Source organism: Cynocephalus volans, chromosome 11 (assembly GCF_027409185.1).
Source record: "Cynocephalus volans isolate mCynVol1 chromosome 11, mCynVol1.pri, whole genome shotgun sequence".
In the NCBI taxonomy this organism is placed as follows: domain Eukaryota; kingdom Metazoa; phylum Chordata; class Mammalia; order Dermoptera; family Cynocephalidae; genus Cynocephalus; species Cynocephalus volans.
This window is the reverse complement of record NC_084470.1, coordinates 59,968,375-59,987,605: the sequence shown is the minus strand read 5'-3', so window position 1 is coordinate 59,987,605 and position 19,231 is coordinate 59,968,375. Positions and strand designations below refer to the sequence as shown.

The following is a 19,231-nucleotide window of genomic DNA, read 5'->3' as shown; positions in this document are numbered from 1 at the left end:
ACTGGATTTATTGACACATTTTTTAATGAAATTTTGAGGAAATTTGTAAATATATCTGTTGTATTAGTCCGTTTTGTGTTGCTTATAACAAAAATACATGGAACTGGGTAATTATAAAGAAAATGAAATTTGTTGCTTACAGTTTCTGAGACTGAGAAGTCCAGAGTCCATCTGGTGGTGGCAGTAGTGACCCAGGGGTCTCACATTGCAAGATGGTGGAAGCAGAGAGAGCAGAGAGAGAGACAGACAGACTCTCCTCTTCTTTTAAAGCCCTCCGAACCATCCTCCTGACCACCATTTTTAATCCATTCATTACTGCAGGGTCCTACAATAAAATCACCTCTTCAACGTTTCACTTTTCAATTACCATAATAGGATTTCCCACCCTCTTAGCAGTCACAGTGAGGGCTAAGTTTCTAATACATAAAACTTGGGGAACACAATTCAAGCTTCAGTGAGTTTTGGGGGGACATAATTCAATCCACTGCACCTGTGAAATGTGAAGGCACCAAGAATGCTTCCCTTTACTCTGTAAAAAGATTACACATTAATCCCAAGTGTTTAATCTGAGGCTATAAAAATATGTTGGTCACAGAATTTAGAATTCTAACCAAGCTTCTTAGAGTGATGCCTGCTGATCTGCATTTTGAGTATGTGTCTTTTCCTGCACAACTAAATAATCTGGTGACCATGTATTGTCTTGCAATTGCTGTGGAGACAGTGCCTTCATGGCTCTTAAAATAGTCCTGACCTTGTTCATCACCATATCTGATTTCAATTTCTCTTTCTTTGCCAGGGCTTTTTATTCATTGCCACTTTCTAGGCTTGCTGTGTTGTTGAATTAAAACAGATAAACAGAAAAAAGGGAAACTCAAAAAACTACTTATATTGTATTTCCTAAATTTGATTCAACAAGTTCTTTATCTGGTTCATCCTTTATAGTTGAGATTATTTGTGTGTTTGCTTGATTTTTTCCCCCTTTGTTTCTTTTTTGTATCATTGATAAAAATGGTCTAATATTCCTCCTTTTAGACAGTCTTCTTTTTCCTTTCATATTTTGCTTAGGTCTTTGTTGTTACTATTCTTATCTAGGTATATTTAAACCCTTTTTTCTTTCATATATCAAATCTTTTTAGAGTCAAAACACAGAGTTTTGTTTCCTTTATTTGCTAATTTGGAATTCTGTCACATGGCCAACATACTTTTTTCTTTGTAAAGCAATGTTACCTCTTCTGGTTTTGGTAGGTCTAGATTAGAAGTTTGTAAACTTCTTGGTTTAAAAAAAATATTAATATTTGAAAAAGAAAAAAAAGAACTTGTCCCTCCATAAACATTTTTTTCATATGTTATATATTCGTCCTACTGTATACATTACATGCATCATAAACATGCATGTATTCATTTTTTCAGCTATATTTATTATGTGATTACCATGTGCCAGGCACTGCTCTGGAGATTTAGAACAATATCTAGTAAACAAAATAGACAAAAACCCCTACTTTCATGGAGCTGACATTATAATAATAAAAAATAAACAATAGACATCATCAGTAAGTAAAGTATATAATATGTTAGAAGGGGATAGTGCCATGAAAAAGAAAAAGTAGAGTAGGTAAGGCAGATGGAGAGTGCAAGTGGGGTTGCAATTTAAACTAGAGAGGTTAGGACAGTGAATGCCGGGTGTCCGGGGCAGGAGTTGAGGGCAGCCCCCTCCTCTCAGAAGCAGGCAAGAAACAGAGCCACCACTTCCACGCAGGTGGCTCACCACAGCCACCGCCACAGCCACGGCTGCTGCAAAAGTGGCTCAGTGCCACAGCAGTAACCACAGCAGCTATGAAGGCGGCCCACCAGACACTTGACTGCAGTGATACAAGGAGAGTCACCAGCAGAGACTGGAAAAAGAAGGGGACAGATGTCTCTCTCCCTAAAGCCCACTCCAGAGTAATAGAAGCAGCAGCAACTGCTCTACCTTGTTGCTGTTTTATTTATGATTTTAGTAATTTTGATCTTCTCTCTTTTTTCCTTGGTCAGTCTAGATAAAGGTTTGCAAATTTTGTTGATCTTTTTAAAGAATCAACTTTTGGTTTTGTTGATTTTCTCTACTGTTTTTTAATTCTCTATTTCATTTATTTCTGTTGTAATCTTTGTTATTTCTACTTATGTTTGTTTTTGGTTTAGTTTGCTCTCTGTGTTTTCTTTTTTTTTCTTTTTTCTTTTTTTTTTTTTTTTTTTGTCGTTTTTTCGTGACCGGCACTCAGCCAGTGAGTGCACTGGTCATTCTTATATAGGATCCGAACCCGCGGCGGGAGCGTCGCCGCGCTCCCAGCGCAGCACTCTACCGAGTGCGCCACGGGCTCGGCCCTTTCTGTGTTTTCTTAAGGTAGAAGTTTACGTTACTGATTTGAGATTTTTCTTATTTTTAATATAGGCATTTACAAGTATAAATTTTCCTCTAAGCACTGTATGAGCCCTGCATCCTATAAATTTTGATATGTTGTGCTTTGATTTTTATCTCAAAAAATATATATAATAAACTAGAAAGGTTAGGGTAGACCTCATTAAGGAAGAGACATTTCATCAAAGTCTTTCAAAGGAGGCTAGGGAGTTAGCCATGTGGATATCCAGGGGAGGAATGTTTTAGGTAGAGGGAATTGCTAGTGCAAAAACCCTAAAGCAGGAATGCCCCTGGTGTATTTGAGGAACAGCATGGAGGCTGGCATGGCTGGAGTAGGATAAAAAGCAAGGGCGAGGAGAGTAGGAAATGAGGTCGGAAAGAAAATGGAGTGCAGAGGAATGCAGATGTCACGGGCTCTTTTGTAAGCTGTGGTAAGGAGTTGGGCTTTTATTCTGAGTGAGATGGGAGCCGTTATAGGATTTCAAACAGGGAAGTCACGTGCTGCCTCTCTTGACAGAATCGCTGTGGCTGCTATGTTGAGAACAGACTGCTGGAAGGCCATGGTAGAAGAAAGGAGGCTAATTAGGAAGTGAGAGGTGTTGGGGATCACACCAGGGCAGTGGCATTGGAGGTGGCGAGAAATGAATGGATTCTGGATATGTTCTAAAGGTAGAGCAGAGCCAGTAGGATTATGTGATATGGGGTTTGAGAAAGAGAGGATTCAAGAATGACTGCCAGGTTTTTGGTGAGAGCAGCTGTAAAAAATGGGGTTGGGGATAGAGAAAACTATAGGTAGAGACGATTCTTTTTTCTTTGTGTTCTGTTTTGCCCATGTTAAATTTAGACTTCCTAGACTAAATAGTTGGATATATGAATCTGGTGTTCAGTAAAGAGGACCAAGGACTGAGCCCTGAGGCCTCCAACATTAAGGGATTGGGAAGAAGAGGAAGAGCCAGCAAAGTAGACTGAGTAAAAAGAAAATGAGTATTGTGGTGCTTAAAGGCAAAGTGAAGAAAACAGATTAAGGAAGTCTCATATTTTCTTCCCATTTTCCAGTGGACTGCAGTGATATTCATATCCCACTTTGAAACCATTGCTAGTATGTTCTTTCCTCCATCATTTACTGTTTATTATCACCATACTTTTTAGCACTACAGGTTTTTTTTTTTTTATGAAATGTATGATATAATACTAATGTACTAGAGACAAATTTTAAAATGTTAACATTTTGCCATATTTCCTTCAAACTTTTAAAAAAGAAATAAAAAATATGGAGCTGAAGTACCTATTTCCTCTTAGATACAAATCTCCTCCTTTCCTGTCCCCCTCTAAAGTTAGTGCATATCCTTCCATTCCATGTTGTTGTTCTTGTTAATATATGTGTTCATAAAGTCATATATGATATAGTATTGTTTTATGTATTAAAAAATTACAGTAGCATCATACTAGAAATACCATTTCTTGCTTGTTCCAATTTGGTTATGAAATTTATTCATAAATTTATATGAATTTATACGTAGATCATTCAGTACTCTACAGTTTATGAATACATTGACCCTTAAACAACATGGGGATAAGGGGCATAGTTGAAAATTCACATATAAATTTTGATGCTGGGCCGGGCCGTGACTCATTTGGGAGAGTGCGGTGCTGATAACACCAAGGCCATGGGTTCTGATCCCTATAGAGGGGTGCCTGGTTAGCTCACTTGGGAGAGTGTGGTGCTGACAACACCAAGTCAAGGGTTAAGATCCCCTCACTGGTCATCTTTTAAAAAATAAATAAATAAATAAAAATAAATTTCGATGCTTACCCTCCAGGTCTTGGCCACACAGTACTGCTGGGGGTGGGGGCGCCATGTAGTTACTTAATTACTTAACTGCTAATAGCCTGTTAGGTAGGCTACTGTCTTAGTCTGTTTTCTGTTGTTTATAACAGAATACCTAATACTGGGTAATTTGTAAAGAAACAAAATTTATTTCTTACTGATTTGGAGGCTGGGAAGTCCAAGGTCAGTGGGCTTATCTGGTGAAGGTCTTCTCAGTGGGGACTCTGCAGAGTCCCGAGACGAAGGAGGGTATAACATGGCAGTGGTGCAAGAGTATATTAATATGCTCACTTGTTCTCCTTATAAAGCCACCTGTGCCACTCCTATCATAACCCATTCATTCATTAAACCATTAATCCATTAATCAGTGAGTGGACTAATCCATTCATAAGGGCATAGCCCTTATGATCCAGTCACCTCCCAAAGGCCCCACTTTTTAACACTGCCACATTGGGGATCAAACTTCCACATGAGCTTTGGAAGGGACATGCCCTAACCAAATCGTTTAGTAGCTGCTAGGGTCTGAATTTTTGTCATATGTTCATGACATACCTAACCAAAATTTTTTCAATATATTTGTTGAAAAAAATGTTTATATAAGTGGACCCCAGGGGCCGGCCCGTGACTCACTTGGGAGAGTGTGGTGCTGATGACGCCAAGGCCACGGGTTCAGATCCCTATATAGGGATGGCTAGTTCGCACACTTGGGAGAACATGGTGCTGACAACACCAAGTCAAGGGTTAGGATCCCCTTACCGGTCATCTTTATTTAAAATAAATAAATAAATAAAAAGTGAACCCATGCAGTTCAAATCCATGTTCACGGGTTTGCTATATACCCTTTTACTTATCCATCTCCTCCCCGCCCACCTCCCGCTCCCCACCTTGATGCAGGTTTAGGTGGTTTTGCATTTCTCTTTTACAGCAGTGCTGCAGCGAACATCCTTGAACCTGCCATCTTGGGCATGCTGAGTTGTGGAGGTGTGTGTCTTTGATTTTGGGTTGCCGTTAACAGAATAGGAGAGGAGCCATTTCTGTCTGGCTAGCCAATGCTTGATATGTTTAGATTTATTTTTTGCCATCTTATGGGAGTGCAATGATTTCTTGTTTTAATTTGCATTTCCCTGATTACTTGTGAAGGGGAGCATTTTTTCCGCATTGGCCATCAGAGTCTTCTCTTTTTTGAATTGCCTTTTTCCCACTTCATTAGGAATTCTTCATATATTCTGCTTGCTAAATTTTTCGCTAGTTATAAACATTGCAAATACCATCTCCTAGTCTGTTTGACTTTTATCTTTACTTATGGTTCTTTAGCCAAAAAATAATTTTAACGTAGAGGGAACATCAAGTGGGCACTAGGATCTTTTGGGGTGATAGAAATGTTTTTAAATTGAATTGTGGGGGCCGGCCCGTGGCTCACTCGGTAGAGTGCGGTGCTAATAACACCAAGGCCCCGGGTTCAGATCCCATATACGGATGGCCGGTTTGCTCACTGGCTGAGTGTGGTGCTGACAACACCAAGTCAAGGGTTAAGATCCCCTTACAGGTCATCTTTTAAAAAAATAAATAAATAAAAATAAAATAAAATAAAATAAATTGAATTGTGGGGTGGTTGTACAAGTTTGTAAATTTACTAAGATTCATTGCACTGTACCCTTAAGGTGAGTGAATTTTATGGTTTGTAAATTATACCTCAATAAAAGCTATTAAAAATTTAAATAATTTAATTGTGGTCTAATTTATCAGTGCTTTCCATTGTGGTTTGTGTATTTTATGTCTTATTTATAGAGCTTTCCCTAATCTATTGTCAAAAGGCATTTAAAATTTTTTTCTAATTACCTTAAAGTTTTATTTTGCACATTTAGGTGTCCTTAATATGTTGGGAATTTATTATGGAGTATTGTTGGAGGTAGTGATGTAATTTTATCCATATATAGATCCAGTTATTCTAGCTCTGTTTATGATATAGATCATCTTTTCCTAGTTGATTAAGTAGTGATTAAATACCACCTCAATCACACACTCCACTCCGATGTCAGTGTGTGTTTGTTTTTAAGATCTCTGTTCTCCTTGTTAGTCTCCTTTTCTCTTTTTGCAAAATATCACAATCTGTTTTAATTGCTTAAAGAGCTTTGCGATCTAGGGTTGTGCAGTTAGCTCAGTTGGTTACAGCACAGTGTTATAACACCAAGGTCAAGGTTTCGGGTCCCCATACTGGCCAGCCATCAAAAAAAAAAAAAAAAAAAAAAAATCTCAATTATAAGAGCTTTCCAATCTGGGAAGACAAGTTATTTCTCACTACTTTTTGATATTGCTGTCTAGCTACACTTGGCCTTCACTCTTCCACATGAACAGGGTTCCCTTATCAAGTTCATCAGAAAATTCTCTTGAGATTTTAATTAAAATTGTATTGCGTTTCAATATTGAGTCCTCCCTCACATGAATATGAGACTACCTCAAAAAATTCATGGAAAAATAGAAGGTAATGTGATTTTTTTCCATGAACTTTCTGAAGACTCCCCCCGCCCATATGTCTTCTTTTTGATTCTGCAGTAAAGTTTTGTTGTTGGTCTGGTGTAATTTTTAAAGATTTATAGGTATTTTATAGTTTTGCAAATGGGATATGCAAACAATTTTCATTTTCTAATTTTTTTTTGCTGGTATAGAGGAACGTTATTGATTTTTTCTCTTGGTATTCAGTCTAACTTATGGTAACATTCACAAATCCCAGTGTGCAGCTCAGTGGATATTTATAGTATCCACATGTTACATCCACCTTTGTGCCTCATCTCAATCAGTATTTTCCCAGATTAACTGTTGTTGTGGTCTCCATCATCATTTTGAATTTCGTATAAATAGAATTTTACCACATAGACTCTTTGGTGTCTAGGTTCCTTCTTGTTACATCATGCTTACAAGTTTCATCTGTGTTGTGTTTGGCTGTAGTTGGTTCTTTCACATTTCTGTATATAATTCCTTTGTATGAATATACCACAGTTCATCCACTTAATTTTTTTACAGAATTATCTCATTTATTCACAAACAATAATAAAACCTGATAGTCATTTCACCTCACCAGCAGCTCTTGCTTTGAAGAAGGAAAACAAATTAATTATACAAATTTCGGCAACATCAGAAATGTCATTTTACTTGAACATTGACATTCATTCTGGAGTTCAGTTATATTTTCAAGGAGTTGGTTACTATAACCAGAAAGTCATCCCATTTTAAGTAATATCTTTGCAGTGTGCATTTATTTCTGTTCGTTGCAATTCATGAGTGAGAAAAGTTCAACTTCAGAATCTCAAGAAGTTCTTTTTATAAATAGCCTCCTTCCTATTTTATGCAATAATTATCTTAATTATCTTAACATGTGGAATCAAAGTGTTTTAAAGCAAACAAAGGACAGACTGTACTGTATGTAGCTTGAGGTGTGTAAACTCATATGCAGACAGTAGAACCCCGTGACCTTTGGGGGAGCAGTCCGTTCGTAAGCTGACAAAATTTTAACCATTTTAATGTATACTTCCAGTGATCAAAAAAACTGATTTAAGCAAACTTCGTTATTTCCTCTCTGAACAGGGAATCATCAATCACCAGAAGAAGATAAGAGAATTGCTGTCACTTTAGCCCCTCTTACTCGAACTTCCACATTTGTGAAGAACATCTGCTGCTCCCCCTCCTCAAGTATCACACCTCTCCTCTGCTCATGAGGCTGATTACAGTGTTGAAGAAAATGCAGCAATTCCTGAAAACCCCACAAGCTGAGCTTGTGGTCCTTTGTTTAGGGCATGGTCCTTTTATGATAAGACAGAAAAGGACCAAAACCTCATCCTGTATTTAGGGCATAGGAGTTATTTACTGTGTCATATAATTTTAGTCACATTATTATTTTGCCAAAACACAAAACTAACTCTTGGCCAAAAAACCTAGGCAAACCAAAGCCTAGCTCGGTGCTATCCTTTTCCTGCCTTCCCTAGGACCTGATTTAGACCCTAACAAACAACCCCATAAAAACAGACATGATAACCAAAATAGTGAGACTACTCTAATGCATAAGTATTCATTAATATTTTTGATTCATTTCCATTTTTCACGATTATGTTCATTAGATAGGAGCTTTGCTACTACATACTGAAATGTGTCAGGCTTTACCAGTAGGAGCTTTCTTATTTTTAAATGTTTAAAATAATTTTTAATCCAGTATGTACACTTTTCTACAGAAAAGTGTGAGATTCTTCACCAAATACTGTACCAAGTCACCACAGAAATGGTGAAGACTCATCAGAAAAAGAGAGGACAAGTAGTACTCTGGTAGCAGACTTGAAACACTGATCACGATTTCTTAAGGATCCTCCTCAAAGCCGTATGGATGTTCCTGCTGTAGTTGCTTCCTTTTAATATTCTTTATTGCCCCAAAGAGGAGAAATACCCGGCATCTGACAATGGAAGAAAGGGGCAGAGGGGAGAAAGAATTGTAAATTTCCTTTCACCTCTGAATCTAGGCAAATACTACTTCACACTTCATGTCAAAGAATTAGGCTATAGGAATTAAATACAAATTGCATTTGCTTTTCCCCTTTCAGTGTCTGTCAGCCATAGCAAAGGGACATCAGGATGACTGGGAAAGTGGGTGCCTTTTTGTTCTTGGAAATGGTTTTAATAAATGCCACCTTTTTGCCAATCTTTGAAATTGGGATGGCATCTCACAAGGTCCTCCACACCTATGGTACCTGGGTGAGTCCTAGACACATTTAAGCAGTGAAATTAAAGTGGCTATTTTGTTACAGTCAAGAACCACCCTTCACTTCTTTCCTTAGTATCCAGGAAACCACCTCTTGCCAGCTCAGAGGTCTGTATCTACAGGGTTTCCACATTTCCAGAGAAATCTTAATGTTATTTGGAAAGCAGAACACATTACTTGGGACTAATTATACACAGAAAGGTAAAACTTGGCCATGATTTCTGTGGTGACACACCCTTTAGATAACAGGCTTCAGGTAGAGACACAGTAGAATACCAGTCTCCATTTAAGTTTTCCTCTGCCCATAGATTTCAGCCCTTCTCACTATAGGCATGTTCTCCTGTTCCTAGACAGTTATGATTCCTTTCACTGGGGTTTAAATTCACTCATATGAGAAGTTTCTGATACTGCTGGGGGACAAGGGGCATACAGAACAATCTTTCCCTGTCTTTTAGACACTGTATATCATAATGGTTTACACTGTGCAAGTTTGGATAGTTCTGGATATGTTGAAAGGGATCTGTTAAGAAGTTGCTTCGGTCATATTGATAGTCTCCGTGCTCAGGGGAAAGGAGGTCATACTGGGATTTCTCCAGTATGTTCTGATAACATACTTCTTAGTGCTCAGGTTTTTAGTCATGACAGGGAGAAGGTACTTTCTGCCTTGCTGGTTTGTATCGTGCTAGGTTAATGGTCTTGTTGTACAGGAAGATGTCCAGGATGTCCATCATGCCTAGGATGTTAGTGCTGGTGACTGGGTCGCATAGCATGATCAGGAACACTGGTGACCGTGATCCTCTTGTGGCATGAGCAACTGAATAGCTCAGAGGGGTGATGAAGTTTAAGATGTTGAAGGCCATTTAGTTCATCTCAATGCAGTCTTTTTTTTACATTATTAACTGAAGAGAAATGGGTGCCCTTTAAAGATTTTTTAAGATTAGAAAACAAAAAGAAGTCAGAAGGAGCCAAATCACGACTGTAAGAGGGATGCCTAATGATTTCCCTTCTAAACTCACAAAATTGCCCTTGATTGATGAGAGAAATGAACAGGAGCATTGTTATGGTGGAGAAGGACTCTGGTGTGTTCCTGGGAGTTTTTCTGCTAAAGCTTTGGCAACACTCTCATAATAAGCAGATGTTGTCGTTTTTTGATCTTCCAGAAAGTCAACAAGCAAAATGCCTTGAGCATCCAAAAAAACTGTTGCAATGACCTTTGCTCTTGACTGGTCTGCTTTTGCTTTGACTGGACCACTTCCACCTCTTGGTAATCGTGGCTTTGATTGTGCATTGTCTTTGGGATCTTACTAGTAAAGCCAAGCTTCATGTCCTGTCACAGTTCTTCAAAGAAATGCTTCAGGATCTTGATCCCACTTGTTTAAAATTTTAAAAGTAAATAAAAAGGCTGACCAGTTAGCTTAGTTGGTTAGAGCATGGTGATGTAAAACCAGAGCAAAGGGTTTGGATCCCCATACTAGCCAGCTGCCAAAAATGAGTGAATGAATGAGTGAATGAAAATAAAATTTCCACTGAAAGCTCTACTCTTGTCTATAGCTGACCTGGAGCAACAGTTTTGTCACCCATCAAGTGGAAAGTTTGCTTAACTGTAATTTTTCAGTCAGATCAGAATTCTGAGCCAGTTGAGGGGCCGAGCCCGTGGCGCACTCGGGAGAGTGCGGCGCTGGGAACGTGGCGACGCTCCCGCCGCGGGTTCGGATCCTACATAGGAATGGCCGGTGCACTCACTGGCTGAGTGCCAGTCACGAAAAAGACAAAAGAAAAAAAAAAAAAAGAATTCTGAGCCAGTTGAGATGTTTGTGGTGTTGGCTATTGTTTCTGCTGTTGTCAGTCCTCTTCAGCTGGGGCACAAACAAGATTAATTTTTTCCTCGCAAATTGATGTGGATGGTCTGCTGCTGCCAGCTTCATTTTCAGCATCTATTCATCCTTTCTTAAAATGAGTTATCCATTTGTAAACTGCTTATTTCTTTGGGACACTGTCCCCATAAGATTTTCATAAAGCATCTGTAATTTCACCGCTCTTCTACCTGAGCTTCACCATATGATGAATTTGTTTGCTCTTTTTGTTTGATGTTTGTTCTTGCTTCAATTTTAGCAGAATTCATGTTGCTCTGATAGGGGTTCTTTTCAAACTGATGTCTTACTGTTAGAGCCCCAAACTAGATCCTGTTTAGAGATGTTGTAACAAGTTAGTATAAGTTTATTTTGGTGCAGAAAAATTTTGCAGTCCATGCATAGTTTTTTCATAATACCCATTTTTCATGAACTTTTTGAAGACCCTGTGTATTAGATTTCTTTCTGTTCCTTGTAGTATATCCATGCCTTAGAAATTCCATAGGAAGGGAAGATTCTGTCTGTTCCTGTAGCTCATGTCTGAAACAGGTATAACTGCATAATGAGACCTTACTGCCTGGTGAGAGGAGTGGAAAACAGATCTTTTGAAGAAACAGCAAAATGAGAACTTGCATTTGTGCTAAGGGATCAAAGAACATTTTTGAGGGAGCAAGGAGGAACTTCTTTTTCTTTTTTTTTCGTGACCGGCGCTCAGCCAGGGAGTGCACCGGTCATTCTTATATAGGATCCGAACCCGCGGCGGGAGCGTCGCCGCGCTGGTAGCGCGGCACGCTACCGAGTGCGCCACGGGCTCAGCCCGGAACTTCTTTTTCTGAGCTGTGTTAATAACAAAGCAAAGTGATTCTTATAGAAGAAAAGATTACAACTTCTAACATATTTGGATCGATGGATTTGTGAAGTCTTTAAGATATATAGATTATTTTATTTTTTAAAATTTTTTGGCGGCTAGCTGGTACAGGGATCTGAACCCTCGACATTAATGTTATAACACTGTGCTCTAACCAACTGAGCTAATTGGCCAGCCCTTAGATTATTTTATCTAACCTGTTTTTTCTCCTAAATAAGCTCCTGTAATATTTGTGGGGGACAATGCCTAGTTGTTCCTTTTTTAAAAATAGAAGTATTTTGTGTTGACCTTAATCTAAAAACCATTCTCTTACTATTGTCATAACCAAAGATTTTGTGGTACATTATGTACTTGAGCAATATGAATTTCAGATAGCAGATGCATAGGAAAACACCACTGTGTTATAAACCAAATAGTGGACCTCAGTTTATTGCCACATCGGCAATAAAATACCATTTATAGTTTCCTCCAGGGAAACTTGTACCCAGTCTTTTGGAGTTGTTTACAAAACCAAACACCAAAATATCTACGCTTTTTGTTGTTGTTGTTAGTTTAATCCATGGCAGTGAAACCAGAGTCTCTCATGATTTCAGTATCTGACATTATTTTTTGATACTTTGTAGTTTTTAGAGAATTCCCAAGTTTTTCTTCATGCAAGTAGTTTAATTTGTTTGTCTAGAGAAGACTGTGGAAGCTGTTGATGTCTTGAGTGGCATAAACTTTTTAGAATCAGGTCAGTGCAGAGAACAGTCTGCAAAATCTGTGGGTTATTTACGTACTGGATTATAGGATTATTAACTCCGATGTATTTGGATGCATTTGTAAAAAATAATCACCTGATCAGAAAGGTTTTGAAATAGCGAGAGTATAAGTTTTTTTAAGGTCTGCCTCTTGTCAAATCACAGTAAAATCAGTTCTAAGCAAATTGTTTGGATATTTGGACAGGTTCAGTTCCTATGCATAACAACAAATTTTCAGTTTGTCAGATTTTTTTTTGGTATCTTGGAAACGGGCCTTATGGACCATGCATAATTTGAATTCTCTGCCTTCAGACATATTAGAAATTATAAAGCTAAGATCTGGGGTTTCGATACAACTATTTCTGTTCAGTTAGTTAGGGATGGTTTTGAAAACCCTAATGTGACTGGCTTAAGGCATAAAGGAAATTTGTTTTTGTTATGTAACAAGACATCCAGCACTTTAGTGACAGCATTGGGGGCCCCATTTTTTCCCATCTTTCTGTTCTGCATGCTCAACATGTTGGCCTTGTCTTTAGGCTAATATCTTTTGGTGTGACAAGGTGATTACAGTAGTAACACATCTAGACAGAGCAATATCCAGAGAAGGAGAAGGGATGCCTCTCTCATTTCTCTTTAAAAGCAAGATCTTTTCCCAGAGAACCCCTGGCTAACTTCCCCTCATATCTTATTGGGCAGAAGAGGGTCACATGCCCTTTCCTAAATCAGCCAGTCATAAGAATAGGGTTACTGTTTAAGATTCTTTCTGAGCTAGAATGAGGTTTCACGTTCCTTTGAGGTTTGGCTACCTGAACAAGATTGGGACTGTTATCAAGGCAGTAGCAGAGAAAGATATTATACAGGCAGCTAGCAGCAGCATCTACAGCCCTCTCAGTCAGTAGTTTTCACAGTAGCCTATGTGGACACCAGATTTCAAGAGCAACCTCTGTGGTTTATAAAAAGAGTCAGAGCTGTTGTTAACTTCCAGTACTTCCAAGGCTGGGCACTACATGAGCCAAGCCCAAGGCTCTTTACCTTCATCTGCAAATCCCATAGGGTTAGCAGTGGGCATGCCTTCATTTTATAGGCGAGGAAACTTGGAGAAGCTATTACTTAAGACTCACACCTTGTAAGTAGGGCTTCGCAGAGGTTAAGGGGGTTCTGCAGACTTGCACTTTTTCAGGTTCTAGGTTTATTAATAAAGTAATACCAAAACAGAGTTATAGAAATGTGGTATATTTTATCTGTTTACTTGTAAGAAAATATTTCAAACCCAAAAACAGTATGATCACTTTATGTAGATGTCGTGTGGAAACAAAATATCAAAATCTAGATGTGACTGGAGATTGGATTTCTGCCCCTCTGTCCTGTGGAAGCTGCAGAAGTTGCTAAAGATCTCTGAGTCCGGGGAATGACTATTTCCTTGATCTTTCAAATCTTCCCAACTTTTCTGGGGTACCTGGCACTGTTGACCTCTCTCTTTTCCCAGCCACCCAGTGACCTAGGTTAGAAAGTTTAGCACCCTCCTGGTATTCATAGTCAGAGGCAATTACAGGGGGAAGTAGAACCAGAGACAGGCCTCTTTGACCCTGACTGTGGCCAGAGCAGGAGCCGACTGACCATATTGACTAGAGTCCACTGCCACGATGGGTACCTCCAGAGACCCTGACTGGCTCTCCCCTGGAGAAAAGGCCCTCCATAATTGCTTCCCCACTTTCCACCCTAAGTGTTGACTCTCAGATATTTCTTTTATTTTCATGATATTGTGCTTCTACTCACTGTGCTCTGCTTAGAATTATTTAATTCATTCCAACAAATCTTTTATTGAGCACCTAATGTGTGCCAGAAACTGCCTTAGGCCCTGGATGGAGTTAAGAAAGAATGGTTTCGTTGTGATGATAGACAAGTAGATGACAGTACAGTTCTATATTGCTGCCACAGACTTGGCACAGGGTACCTTAGGAACCATGGAAGTGTGCACAAAACTCAGGTTTGAAGAGAATTGAGTGGGGGGAAACTCCCTGGGCAGGGAATTGACTTGTCCTGAAGGAGGAATAGAAAGTGGATAACTAGGCAAAAAAGTGTGTATGCATTAGAATAGTGCAGTTTGTGTTGGGGAGTGGAAGTAGAGAATAGTTATTTGGTGATAGCTGTGAAAAAGGACATAGTTGCCTGGGAAGCTTTGGGTTAAGAAGATTTTGCAGTTTTGCGGTGGTGTTCGTGGTCCTTTGATTGTGAGGTCCAGAAATACACACACACCACACAATGGTTTATATCTTTGATCTTAATCTTTGAGATATAGTCTTGCCTACACTACAGTTTTAACTTAAAAAATGTATTCAGTATTAAGGAACTTGTCAACTACTTTAACTTTCTTGAGGGAAAATTGACATGATAAGGAAGGTGTTTGAGTACAAAGAGCTTTTCCTTATCCCAAGGGTTGTTATAAAGTCAGACAAAAAGGGAAGCTTTGTGGTGTTAGACATGGTCATACATTGACAGCCATAGATTTAAAGTAGAAAAAAGTCTGAAACCTGAATTCCTTTGGGAAAAGCCAAACCTTTTTTTGTGATTCTATAACTCATGGCTTTTTCTGCCTGGTCCTTGGCACTTTCACCTGAGAAGTTGGGAATCTACTGTGACCTGATTTCTTAAGCAAAAACCCTTCCTTTGAATCAGAGAGAGACCCCTACTAGGACTGGATATCATGAGAAGTCCAAACAGAACAAATGCCTGTTGCCTTATTTTTTCCTGATCTCTTCATCTTTGGATTTGAAGCAAACTGGGACAATTCCTGTTGTCTGTAACATATTGTAGCTCTAAAATGAAACCTTTTAGAGAACTAAGAAGGGATCTAAGAACTAGAAAAGGAAGAAAATGTGGGCTTCTATGTACAAACAGATGGAGGAGACCAAAGTTGCATCATTCAACAAAAATTTACGAACTGCCTCATGTGTCAGGCAGTGCTGTATGTGCCGGGGATACACGTATCAGGGAACAAAACAGAGTCCCTGCTCTCATTCATGGTTATAAATTGACAGGGAAATTGTGACTCGCTAGATGTTTTGATTCCCTCTTCCTCTCTTCTTTTCTGTAGGACAGAATAATAAGCTGAACAGACTCTGACCATTGGCTTTCAGCTCTCCAGGACCTTCTATCTAGCTCTCCTTTTGTAGCCCATGTGCTGCATCCTCTGCCCTCAGTGTGCAGCTGGCCCCCAACGCAATGTGTGTTTGTCGAACCATGGAAGTGGGGCAGTATGGCAAGAATGCAAGTCAGGCTGGAGACCGAGGAGTCCTCCTGGAGCCCTTCATCCACCAGGTGGGCGGTCACAGCAGCATGATGCGCTACGACGACCACACTGTGTGCAAGCCCCTCATCTCCCGGGAACAGCGCTTCTACGAGTCCCTCCCTCCCGAAATGAAGGAGTTCACCCCTGAGTACAAAGGTCAGTCGCTGGCCAGTTTAGTGAGAAAGGCAGGCTTGGGCTTATAGACCCGTGGCTCCATTTCCTTGTTTTATTTGCTATCTGATGTAATTATAAGTCATTGTTGTCTCAGAGCAGCTAAGTTAATTTGTTGGGAAAAATTAGAGGCTAAAAGCATCAGCAAGGTCTTTAGATCTTAAGTATTGAATTTGTCGATGGGTAAACCTGAGAAAAACTTACAGCATTAAGTCCCATTGGTGGAGAAGAGCATGCTGTTGTCAAGATTTCCCCAGTTTGCTCTGATGGTTTAGGAGAGAAGGGGGAAACACTTCTCTGGCTCCATAGGAGGATGAATTGATACTTGCCAAGATAAGGCGGTTGGACGGCTGGCAAGAGGGTCTGTGGAGCCTTTGTCTGTATGTGCTGAGTGAATGAATTGATGGCAAGTAATTCAGAGAATTTCTGGGGTCTGGAAGTCCTAACATTTGAAGGAAAAATAATTTGCTTTTTAAAATATAAGTTAGGGCCGAGCCCGTGGCGCACTCGGGAGAGTGCGGCGCTCGGAGCGCGGCGACGCTCCCGCCGCGGGTTCGGATCCTATATAGGACCGGCCTGGCTGAGTGCCGGTCACGAAAAAGGCAAAAAAAAAAATAAATAAATAAAAATAAAAAAATAAAATAAAATAAAATAAAATATAAGTTAGCTTTATAGAAAATAACCCCACGAATATGATACTACACAGAGTACCTATCAACAAATTTAATAGTTAAGATCTAAAAATAACTTTATTTTTAAATTCAATACTTTATTTTAAAATCTGATCTTTGTCACTGTGTTAATACATTTTTATGATTCTCCATTGTATATGTTATATTTCTTGTGTTCTGCTTTTTAACTTTTCTAAAGCTGTGTGATTTCAGTCATGTTGACACCGTTCTTTACAAAGGGGAGTTTTGATTTAGAAAACCAATCCATATCAGAATTGACTTTTGCTTCCTTAGCTCTTTTTTTTTTATTGTGGTAAAATACACGTAACATAAAATTTATCACTTTTAAGTGTGTAAGTTAGTGATATTAAATACATTCACAGTGTTGCATGGCTATCCACCACTGTTTCTAGAACACAGAAAATCTGTACCCATTAAACTATAACTCCCCATTTCCCCTTCACCTGAGCCCCTCGTAACCTTTAATCTACTTTCTGTCTCTACAGACTTGCCTATTATAGCTATTTCATATAAGTGGAATCATACAGTTTTTGTCCTTCTGTGTCTGCCTTATTTCACTTGGCTTGTTTTATAGGTTCATCCGTGTTATAGCATGTGTCAGAACTTCATTCTTTTTTATGGCTGAATAACATTCCATTGTAAGTATATATACCACATTTTGTTTATTCATCTGTTGATGGACACTGAGTTGTTTCCACATTTTTGCTGTTGTGGATAATGCTGCTGTGAACATTTGCTTACAAGTATCTGTTTGAGTCCTTGTTTTCAGTTCTTTTGGATATATGCCTAGGAGTGGAATTGCTGGATCATAGGGTAATTCTGTGTTTACCTTTTTGCAGAACTTCCAAACTTTTTTCCACAGTGGCTGCTCTGTTTTACATTTTCACCAGCATTGTACGAAGGTTCCTGTTTCTCCACATCCTAGCCAACACTTGTTATGTTCTTTTCTTTTTATATCCATCCTAGTGGGTGTGTGTGATGTCTGATTGTGGTTTTGATTTGCATTTCCCTAATGACTAATGATGTTAAGCACCTTTTCGTGTGCTTATTGGCCATTTGTATATCTTCTTGGAGAAATATCTATTCAAGTCTTTTGATCATATTTGAATTTGGATTGTTTCTTAACCGCTAATTGGCAAAAGGAGGTGAACTAGTTTTTAGAACACCCCAGGGTTTTTTTTGTTTTGTTTTGTTTTTAACCATAGGGTCTTTACTTTTACTTTATTCTTGGAATGTTCTTTTCAATGCTCTTTGTCCACAGCTGCTCCTTATCCTTCAATCCTTCAGGTCTGCCCAGATGTTTCTTCCCTGATCATCCTATATTAAGTGTTCTGCTCTGGAAATTTTATTATTTTCAGTTATAGAAACTTACTTAGTTTCTTTAAAGCACTCACCACAGTCTATGATAGTTTCGCTTATATGTTTGTTTACTGTTTCTTTTTTTTAATGCAATTTTATTTATTATTTTTGGCAGCTGGCCAGTACAGGGATTCCCAACCCTTGACCTTCATGTTATAACACCGTGTTCTAACCAACTGATCTAACCAGCCCTAGCCCTTAATGCAATATTTATTTATTTGAAAATTTTAACTTTATTATTAGCATATTCATTCTTACAAATAATGAAATTTCTTTATGTCCTTTGCCCGCCCTATCACTTTGCAAACCACCCCCCTCCCCGCAATCTCTAGTATCCTTAGGTTTGTTCTCTCCTTCTGAAAGTTCAGTGTATTGCTGTGGTCTTTTCTTTTTTTCTTTCCTTCATTCCTTCCTTCTTCCCTCCTTCCCTCCCTCCCTTCCTCCCTTCCTTCCTAGTAGCCAGTTTTGAGTGAGAACATGCAGTATTTCTGTTTCTTTGTCTGGCTTATTTCACTTAACATAATTTTCTCCAGACTCATCCATGTTGCTGCAAATGTCAGAATTTTGTTCTTTTTTGTGGCTGAATAGTATTCCATTGTGTATATATAGCACAATTTCTTTATCTAGTCATGTGTCGATGGACACTTAGGTTGGTTCCATATTTTGGCTATTGTAAATAGAGCTGCATGAACATGGGAATACAGGTATCCCTTTGACATGATGATTTCCATTCCTTTGGATATAATCCCAGTAGTGGGATTGCTGGATCATATGGTAGCTCTATCTGTAGTTGTTTGAGAAACCTCCATACTGTTTTCCATAATGGCTGTGCTAATTTACAGTCCCACCAATAGTGTAGAAGAGTTCCCCTTTCCCTGCATCCTCGCCAGCATTTGTTATTCTTGGTCTTCTTAATAATGGCCAGTCTAACTGGGGTGAGATGATATTCAACGTGGTTTTGATTTGCATTTCTCTGATGACTAGTGATGCTGAGCATTTTTTCATGTACCTGTTGTCCATTCCTGTGTCTTCCTTTGAAAAATGTCTATTCTACTGTTTGTTTCTTACATTAGCAGCCACTGTGAAAGACAGTAACGCATTTCCTCAAAAAGGTAAACAGAGAATTACCATATGGTCTAGCAATTCCACTCCTAGGTATATACCCAAAAGAATTGAAAACCGGGGTTCAAACAAATACTTGTAAAAACATGTTCACAGCAGCATTATTCACAATAGCCAAAAGGTGAACAATAGATGAATAAACAAAATGTGGTGTATATTGGCAGTAAAATGTT

At 38.9% G+C, this 19,231-nt stretch overlaps 1 protein-coding gene across 2 annotated transcripts in view; it reads left to right on the top strand.

Annotated features, from left to right (window-relative positions):
- The window catches only part of IP6K1 (inositol hexakisphosphate kinase 1), a 51,916-nt gene that overhangs the window by 16,498 nt on the left and 16,187 nt on the right, over positions 1-19,231 (top strand). Inside the window, exon 2 of one of the 2 annotated variants that reach the window (XM_063114011.1) lies at positions 15,525-15,870. In XM_063114011.1, coding sequence (XP_062970081.1) covers positions 15,648-15,870 — 223 coding nt within the window. In that variant the 5' untranslated portion in view covers positions 15,525-15,647. Of the gene's footprint in view, positions 1-15,519; positions 15,871-19,231 lie in introns of both variants that reach the window. The other variant, XM_063114010.1, reaches the window with a different exon arrangement.